This window comes from Strongylocentrotus purpuratus, unplaced genomic scaffold, assembly GCF_000002235.5.
Source record: "Strongylocentrotus purpuratus isolate Spur 01 unplaced genomic scaffold, Spur_5.0 spur5_scaffold_13, whole genome shotgun sequence".
Lineage (NCBI taxonomy): Eukaryota > Metazoa > Echinodermata > Echinoidea > Camarodonta > Strongylocentrotidae > Strongylocentrotus > Strongylocentrotus purpuratus.
Genome location: NW_022145598.1, coordinates 30,843,038 through 30,853,430, shown reverse-complemented (window position 1 = coordinate 30,853,430; position 10,393 = coordinate 30,843,038). Strand labels below are relative to the sequence as shown.

At 38.9% G+C, this 10,393-nt stretch overlaps 1 protein-coding gene across 1 annotated transcript; it reads left to right on the top strand.

The window, feature by feature from the left end:
* The first annotated feature begins 205 nt into the window (after positions 1-205).
* Positions 206-9,692, top strand: LOC100887933 (pancreatic lipase-related protein 2). Its single transcript, XM_030983338.1, has 5 exons — positions 206-472; positions 4,591-4,880; positions 5,636-5,867; positions 8,219-8,361; positions 8,955-9,692. Exons 1-5 carry the CDS (start codon positions 418-420, stop codon positions 9,252-9,254), a joined length of 1,020 nt encoding a protein of 339 aa, XP_030839198.1. The 5' UTR covers positions 206-417; the 3' UTR covers positions 9,255-9,692.
* Positions 9,693-10,393: the final 701 nt, after the last annotated feature.

The window sequence follows — 10,393 nt, the reverse complement described above, 5'->3', positions numbered from 1 at the left end:
CGAAGTTTGCCAACGTTGCCAAGTCTTCTATATGATGGTAACACTGTGATGTGCAGACACACAGACATCATATTTAACATTGGCATGCATGGAGGTTGTAATTATAGACCTATACGACCTATTTTGTCATCAATAACTCTGCCTGCATGCACTAAAGGCTAGTCAATACAATGATTTTGTTATGGTTCGATTTAAGCGGGAGTAATTCGACTCGGCTCAGCTGAATGACTCAAACATACAGTAGCTAGCGTTTCCACTCATGATCGTGGTGACGGAGAAAATACACTTCATTGACAGCTCGCCCGGGTAATTATAATATAATGATCCGAAGCCTGTCAGTCTGACATCACTCAAATCAAAATCTGACTTGAGAACATAGAGAGGGGTGTATTTTTGCTGTCAGAAGTTGCTGCAAACATGAGAGGTGTACCGTGGCTGCTTGTGGTGGTTTTGGCGTTAAGCTTTGAACTTGGTAAGAATCTCTGAATCTATTCTTTTTTTCATGGATTGTGTTTCAATAATAATGATAATAATAATGTATTCATAATGACAATAAGAGTGTATATAATATCGCGCATTTTCCAGATACATGTTCATATACGCCTGCATAAATACATGAGTACGAGAGGTCACGAGCGTTATTATATAATCCGGCTTTTTTCCAGGCCTCTCTTAATCATCGGGGTGTGATCCGAATTCAAACCTGCCATGGATTGATGACAACATTAATAGCAATGACTTGGAGGATTTGGATTAGAGAAAAGGGGCATGGGGAAGAATCTATTTTAACCCTAATGGTGGGAGAAGCCAGGTGTTATTCCAGGGCCCTGTTTCACAAAATTTGTTATCAATGACAAATGACTTGTGAAATCCTTGCTTTTGATTGGTTATCAGCAGATTTGTCACTGATTTTTGTCATTTGTCATTGGAAAAAAGGCTTTGTGAAACGGGTTCCAGATCCAAGAGATAAGACTATATTTACGAATGTACAAAGACGATAAAATATTGCCCTCGTTTCATAGTTTGTATTCTATTTCCATGACTACGAGAATGCACAAAACTAGCAACATTTTTCTTTATGAACAAACTTACTTCGCTGAAAAAACAGCCAGAAGTACTTAGTGCTCCATTAAATCATTTAATGACATTATCAATCTCACGACGCCTCTGTATCCGATTTCGAATTCATACTGTCTCCGTGACATTCTGCCACTGCGATTTAATCATATTACATATTTTAGAGGCAACCTCTGAAGCGGAACTACTTTCTACATTTTCTACTAAAACTACCATAACTGCACAGTACTACTACTACTACTTAAACTACTACTACTACTTTAAAAGGATAATAATAATAATGACGAATATTAATGATAATATTGATAACATTAACAATTATAGAAATAATAATAATAATGATAATGATAATAATGATCATATTGATAATGATAATACTAAAACTAATACTGAAACATATGAACATGATCATGATTATGAAGAAGTTAATATACTACAGTAACAAAGTGAAGACAGGACGGGAGGTTCGATAGCATTCATGGTTTATTTGTCAGAGTAAAATACAAATGATGATCGACAACATTGCCTCGTTGAAATCGGGTTGAAATGGAAAGATCTTTTTAAATGAGAGTGTTCTACACGATTAATGAGGCTCATCGTACGTTCAACAGTTCCTGCCGAAAGCAGTAGCCTACTGAGAGTTCTTCTTGAAGTTATGACGTAAATAGTCTAATATAAAAAGAGGTAGAATGTTCAGAAAAGACAGGTAAAGGAATGATGCAACTGGAATCATTTGTGCATTACATTATTTGCATTTCGTACACCCCCCCCCCCACAACCTCACCCACCTCAGCCTCCGCCCACACCTTCCCCGACCCGATTTTGTCTATTCCTTTATGAAACCAATACATGTTGTATAAATTACGTTTTGTTTGGTGTAGTGACAGGTGAAAGTAGGCAATAGTTTGTTTTGGGTTCCCGGTATACAGAAAAGTTCCGGAGCATGTACAGTAGGGTATTGTTGATATTAGAACCTAAACTTGAACTTCAAGAATACCGAGGTCAATTCCGATCATTCATCGCTGTATTATTGTACTAGCCTCTCGTTCAGCCTACAAATCCGATTTCATTTGTAAAGTGGTACAGAGGAATTATTCCAGTCCCATATCATGAAACAGAAGTGGATATCATCCGCCTTGAAAATAGTGAATGACTTGGAGCTTTTTCTAGAAAATGATTTTAAAAGGGAGGCCAAAAGTGGGAGGCATGTTAGCAGCGCTAAGGGGTCATAAGTATGTAATTGTATTAGCAGAATGGAATAGGACTCTTAAAAAGAATGTGTGTAGTGAGTGGAATATAGGCATATACAAGAAATATGTAAGAAAAAAGATGATCGTTATAAAGTCAACATGGAATTCGCCTATGCGATCAATTACCATATTTCATTGACTATTTATTGATCGAGTCTGCAGTTATTACCCCTCTTTGGATAAGTTTAGAAAAATATCAGAGTTTAAACTCAAGAGCGGCCGGGGTGCAGTTGTCATCTTTCTAAATACTGTTCGGATGTACCAATGATCACCATCGTTGTATTTATATTAATTAGTTTGTGTACCAGATTTTATATATACTTGTGTAACATTAAGAAACACGGACCTAATTTTCAATCACTTCTTTCTTTAATCAAATTGAAATATGAATTAAAAAAATGTAATTGCTGCCAAACATGGTAAAACAGGGCAACATTTTCGAGAGTTTGTATTTTCCATTTGATTCATAAAGCTGTACTTTGCGCATCAAAAACCATTGTAAATACGTTTGTTAGTATTCCCTCCCCCCCCCCCCCCCCTAAAAAAAAGTGAAAAACTGAATTTACACAAACTGAATTTTGAGAATCATGGTTGCGGCGACTACCGTTGCCCGCACCTCTCCTTCCGACCCTTCTGATCGAAAAAGTGTGGGAAACATAAACCTCTTGACCCTCCGACCACAATAAAAAACACCTTACCTCGGTAACAATAAGACCTAGAAAGGGTTTAAGGAAATGAAAGTACAGACCATTGCATAACTGCTGATGCATATTCTCGAGAGGCCCTCCCGGAAAGGTCAGCTGCATGCATGCTCTATACTTTCGTGGGGTTCCCTTTTGACCCATTCTCTTTACGATGCCGTATTATTTAGTGGAGGTGTCGTGATTATAGTGGTTCGTTTCACTTGACTCTAAATCCAAAGGTTGGGGGCTCGAATCCCAGCCCCGCACTTAAGCCTTAGGCAAGACGTTAATCCATATTAGCCACTCTCCACATAGGTGTAAACGGATATCTGGCAATGGCTGGGACAGTGCTAATTGCAGGGCCTGCGGGAAATACAGATGTGGCTCCCCCTCGGCCAACGAAACCCAATTATATCTCATTATTCATTTAGCACTATGTCTAACCTTACTGTTATTCCTATATAATTTAAATAGAAGAGTTATTAGATGATTGCAGATTCCATTTGATTGTGAGTACAAATTTTCGTACTGTTATAAATGATCAAAACTCTTACTCTTTCGCGAAAGAAAAGATGATGTAGAGCTATATTTTGAACAGGACATTGTACTGTAGAATATATATGAAAGCATCCTATCTTGCCATATTGTCTATGTACATTCTTCTATCATCAAACTCTATTTTGCTCATTCCATCGCATTCAATCACCGTCACCATTCCCTCTACATGCTTTCGTGCTATGTTCACTCTCCCCAACTTTAGTCTCTTTTATTACTCCTTTCACGTTTATCCTTTTATGTTCATTCTTTGGTTTATTGTTCTTTACAGTATGATTGGTTAAGCTTTATTGAATATTCATAGCAGCTCATTGATACGCACGGAAATCTATGAATATTCACGTACCTCCTTTTATTTACCAGCTCTGATATTTGCATATGTATTAGTTACTGTTGTTATACAATGTACATGCAAATCCATGTAGATATATGTAAATAAACCCTCGGGTTGCAAAGCATGCAATTCCCAGGCAGTTCCCCACATGCAAGCATGGAGTGCAGATGTGTGAGTTTGTTATGCTCTGCAAGTTAGAGACCCGCCGTGCCTTCGCCATACCTTAGCCGTATAGGCCACCCTACAATGATATTCGGGCAAGTGGCGTCAGCCTGTTGGTCAGTTCGAGACAGTCCGATTCTGGGTTAATGGGTCATTAATGGTTTTGAGGTATTCTTACAGATTGAATAACTGATTGAAGCATTGAAATTTATGCTTAGACTTTTTTGGAGCTCATGAATGCAACAATCTTCACGTATTTTGTTTTCCCCAATGTCTTACCATGAAGCAGGTATTTTCCCTTACGGATTACAATGGAACCCAATTTGTGACCACCTGTAAAGAAAGACCACCTGTCTAAACAGGCCGTTCTGAAAAGTGTTCCCCTCTGAAATGCACAAAAGCTACATCTGCATGTGCATATAGATCACCTGCTTTTATACAGGCCACATTTCTTGTCACCCTTGAGTAATCTTTATTTACAGGTGTAATACTTATAAAAGAAATATTATCCTGCTGTCCCTCTTTCTAGCGCTCTGTAAAGTTTGCTACGACGATGTGGGTTGCTTTAGTCGAGTCTTTTTTACTTGCCATCATCGACACCCGGAATCGCCGGCCAAGATCGGCACGACGTTCACTCTCTTCACCCGCTCGACCGCCGGCGACGTCGGAGTTGGAGAGTCGATGGACAGGAAAATTCCGTCAACGATTACGACGTCGAAGTTCGATGCGAGGAGGGGTACGAAGATTCTGATACACGGCTGGAAGGGAAGTATGGAGGGATACAGGTGGACTGGTATGAGGGACGCTTTGCTTTTGAGGGTACGTGGAAGACAAGAGAATATTATTTTAACAGAAGTTGTTATGAGAAATTGTAATACTGTCATGTGCAGAAGTAATACATTGCTTCCCCTCCATCATGATATATATATATCCCCCCCCCCCCCCACTCTCTCTTTCTATCTCGCTATTTCTCCCTCACCCCTCCCCCCCCCCCCTCTCTCTCGCTCTCTCTGTCTCTCTCTGTCGCTCTCTGTCGCTCTCTCTCGCTCTCTCTCGCTCTCTCTCTCGCTCTCTCTCTCGCTCTCTCTCGCTCTCACTCCTCTTTTTCCCACTCTCGATCTTCGTCCCTCTTCCTCTTCTCTTTCACCTCTAATATAATTTCTTTCTTGGTACCATCCTTTCCCACTCCCTCTTTAACTGCCAGTCTCTCCTTAATTCATGATTTCCCATTACTTTGAATTTATTTGTAGAAATTCACGATCGAAAACTATATAAACTAATTAACTTTATCGGTTATTTCAATACCTTCTTTTACAACCAACAGAAATAAAGTTCGGATGACAAGAAGATGTGTCATAATCTTTATTTTTAACATTTAACAGTTGAAGCATCACAATCAGGCTATTGAATTTGCCTCTTGTAGATTTTAAAAATAAATTATTTGCGATCGTGTAAAGTTTCCATGGTTGCGTCATGTGTTCTTTTTAAAGCAATACAGACCTGAATGTTAATAAGGGCTGATATTTCGGTATTTTGACACTTTTCGCCACTTTTACCTTTATAAAAACACAAAGGAAGACGTCAACGTGATCATGGTCGACTGGTCTTTGGGTGCTCGAAGACAATACCCCACGTCGAGGGCCAACTCTCGCGTGGTCGGTCGCCAGGTCGCCAGGTTAATCGAAGCCCTCAATGTACACGGCGGGGCTCTTTATATCGACGTCCATATCATTGGGCACAGCTTGGGCGCCCACATTGGGGGCTACGCAGGGTCATCCACCCACGAAATGATCGGAAGAATATCAGGTACATGATTTTTTTGTTTTAATTATTGTTATTATTTATTAGGCCAATCATAAAAGCACAATACAATTACATTTTGACAGATCATGCAATACATACAAAATACAAGAGGAAAGGGGAGGGAGCAGCGTGTGGGCCAGGACTCACAAAAGTGAAATTCAACACTAATACCCGGAGGTATGTGAGCCCTCACATGTTGCTCCCAAATCAACTTAAATATAAACATAACATTGTCACACACATAATATTGCACATTGTTTAAAAAAAAATCTTAACTCCTCCCTCCCTCCAAAAACTAAGACTAAAATGACACATTTATTACATATCGCATATTCCTACAAATAAGGATATAATTCAGATGTACCAAGACAATTATAAATCATTATGATACAAGCAGCATTATATTAGAGTAATGAGGAATTAAACAGTTAGGAATCTGGTATCTTCAACAGGGTTGAGAAAAATCACATAATGCATCTAATAAAGACGCAGGATATAAAGCTTACAGTATGCAAGGGGCCTAGTATCAAAATGAAAGTGTATATAAATGATGTAAAATACAAGTATAAAGAGAATATAAGTGTTATATAGGCCTGAAGAAAAAATGTCTATATTATCTGTGAGCCTATTAATATGTAATAAAGAAGTAAGAGTAGTTATGTACAATACAATTGTTATATGTATAATGTTTGTACATTAAATCCAGCAAAGAGTGGCGCCCCCCTAAAAAGATAATAACAATGATAGTGGGCTTACCGACATTCTGGTAAAAAAATAAGATGCACCATCATGAAAACAAGTTTCAAGAGCCTTGTGAGTCACCAATTAAAATGTGTGATCATGACAATGACGCGTTATTACGTAATCTCAACATTTCTGTAGGAGTCAATAGTGCATTGATAATGCCCTTGAGTTGATTTTTCGGAAAACGGTTTGCATACCTGACTCTCAACATTTTCCGGTCCGTTCATCATTCTGATACCATTTTCTTTATAATAATAATAATAATAATAATAATATATTTAGGAGCGCTAAAAACAATAAGTACCATAGCGCTTACAATGAAAAGAGGACAAAAAGTACAGTACAGGGAGTATATCACATAGATCATTGGGGGAAAAGGTGAGTTTATCAGGAAAGTACTAACATAGTCTAAGAACCTGTCCCGAAATAGTCACCCAATTAGGCCTATGTAACATTGGACCCTTAAGTAACTGAGCATTATTTTTTCTCAAGCCTATTCCGGTCCTTACACGCTTCGTTCGCCCATAAGATGTACACACTGGCGAAAGGTGTCTTGGATTCGATTACTTCTATATTATAATATTTCCCCAAGAGCATTACTTGTATTCTAATTGTTTAGTACAATATTCAAACTATTTTGAATATATGGCAGATCAAATATTGATCAAACAGTAGGTCTATTGGCAATGTAAAAAAATTCCTTAAAATTGTGTTCATGCACTGTTCTCACTAAAACAGCAGCTGTGCACTTGAGGTTCTTGTCTGGCACAAGGCGTACTTCCCACCGAGTTTGCGGGCCCAAGAAAGGGAAGGGGGGAATTTTTGTAATTTAATTTTCGGCAGTGCTGAGTAAATGCCCTAAATTAGAAATATGATATTAATTGCGGGGGGGGGGCATATAGCTTGAATTACTTAAAGCTATTTTTACATTCCATTTTCTTGTTACGTAATTATGCAAATCTGTTTCCTGATGCAATAGAGTACTAGTGAACTTCGCCTTTGTTGAAGCGGTACTCTCTAAAAAAATCGAGTGATCACGGACGTCACTCCTCTGGAGAGTGAAAATGTAGTGAAAATAGAGTGAACATTCACTCTGTTCTTCTTAGAGAGCACTCTAAAATCAATCGATTTGCACTCCTAAACAAGTGATCACAGACGTCACTCCCAAGAAAGTGAAAATAGAGTGAAAATTCACTCTTTTTTTAAAGAGAGTATTGCTAGTAGTATAGCATCCTCCGATGTCGGCGGCGCTCTCCACTTTGTATATCAATATGACAAACAGATGCTTCGGCCTCATACACGTAGGCCCCTATTGAAAGAAAATGGGAAATGGGGCCTTCATTAATTTGATATTAACTGACCCAATCTCTCCCCCGCCTTCTCTCTCTCTCTCTCTCTCTCTCTCTCTCTCTCTCTCTCTCTGTGTCTCTCCTCTTTCTCTCTCTCCCCTCTCTCTTTTTCTCTCTCTCTCTCTCTTTTTCTCTCTCTTTTCTTCTCTCTCTCTCTTTTCTCTCTCTCTCTCTCTCTCTCTCTCTCTCTCTCTCTCTCTCTCTCTCTCTCTCTCTATATATATATATATATATATATATATATATATATCTTTATACCAGGTTTGGACCCTGCAGGCCCAGGGTTTGGCGGGAAACGGGTGAGGAACTTCTGTCGTCTAGACAAATCCGATGCAACTTTTGTTGACGTCATACACACTGACGGTGAACTGATCGCAATGGGAGGGCTTGGGCTCATGGATGAGGTAACTATGGAAACTATTGTAAAAGATGTTCCTCTTTTTTGTGATTAAAGAAGGGGAAATCAGAAAAGGGCTACATGACGTTAAACGTAGGCCTACTCATTTCTAATCTAATTTGGTAGTACAGGGGTACTATCTCTACCCCCCCCCCTCATTTTTGCCTTCCCCCGCCTCCCACCCATCAACTCTCTTTATCTATATCTCTACCTCTGTCTCTGTCTGTCTGTCTCTCTCTCTCTCTCTGTCTCTCTCTTTCTCTTTTTCTTTCTTTTCCCCTCTTTCCTACTTTTCCACGTTTTACGCCTTCCCCCCCCCCCCCCCAAAAAAAAAAAAAACCAAAACCTTGGCGGGGGGCCAGGGGGCACATTATTTTCCGGGGAAAAAAGAAGGATTTTCAGGATTTTTATTGACTTACCAACAGACCGACTTATTTTTTTGAGTCATTATTCAGGTCTCAAATTGAAAGGAATCTTTAGTGTGTTCCCTGGGAATTTCAAGGGTAGAAACAAGGGCGGGTTGTGGTCTCCTAAGTTTGCCAGTATTTCCCTATATTCTCTGAACACTCAGTCGCTTCTTTGTCCTAAATCTTTTCACAGCTTGGCCACCAAGATTTCTACCCCAACGGAGGGACGGACATGCCCAATTGCTACTTCAGCATCATCTGCGACCATATGAAAGCCATTGCATACTACACCGAGAGCATCTCCAAAAGTACCCCATGCCGCTTCAGGCCCACCACTTGGGCACCTAAATGGGACAACTACAAGAAGGGAATACAAACCCGGGACTGTCGGAACATGGCTTGTCCCGATATGGGTTACACTGCAAGTCCCATACATGACGAAGGCGTGTTTTATCTCAAAACAAATAAATATTATCCCTTCTGTCAAGGGTGATAGGCGATTTCAGGAAAATTACCACAAAATGGAAGTACGAAAGAAACATCAAAACTCTTATGTACACTTTGTTTAAACGTTGTGATGAAGATCTGGGCCCTGTATTATAAAGAGTTGATATCACTCGCAAATTATTTGCGATTGATATCAATCGCAGCTATGTACACAAGAGATAGGAGATTGCAAACTTGCGATTGATCGGAGGACTTACGATTGATTTGGATCAATCGCAACTCTTTGTAAGACGGACCCTGTAGATGCCTACTATTAAATGATAACAGATATATTATGTACATATCAAAGTAATTTCTACTTCGTTTCACCTTCGAATGTATCCACGGTCTCGCTCCGTCATTATTATCTGAACTCCTGGGACCCGTTTCACAAAGCCTTTTTTCAAAGACAAATAACAAAAATCAGTGACAAATCTGCTAATAGCCAATCAGAAGCAAGGATTTCAGTAGGTTATAACAAAAAATGTCATTTGTCTCCGACGACAAGTTTTGTGAAACGCCCCCTGCATACATGTAAATACCAGGCAGTTTTCCCGTGCTCCCTTCGCTCCTCTCAAGGGCATCATGCTACCAACCCTTGGTGACAGAGCATTCACAGCTCCTGCATCAAAACTATGGAATAATCTACCCAGATTCGCAACCAGCACTTTTTAAATGCCTTCCAAAAATATCACAAAAGCTCACCTCTTCTGATAATAACATTATTGTAAAGTACTTTGAATATTGTTGTTATGATTATTACCATTGTTATCATTATTGCTATTATTATTTCTTCTTCTTATTATTATTTTTATTATCATTATTTTTTGTCTTCATTTTAATATGCCGTGAATTCCTATTGTTTTTTGCCTGTTTATATTATCATATTTTGCTGTTGCTGTTATCATAAGTTAAAGAGCTGCATGCACTTCAAGTGTACGCTTACGCTGCAGCTCTTCTGCATTTTGCTATGTCAATCGTTCCCAACATTTTGTTGAACAAATAATATTCAATGACGGTGATTCACCACTATGTACAAAATGTTCAGATTGTTACTGGTTATTATTGTATGAAAAATTGAGAAATCAATCAACCGAACCAAAATCAAATCAACTTATTATCATTATTATAACACAATGTTTTGTG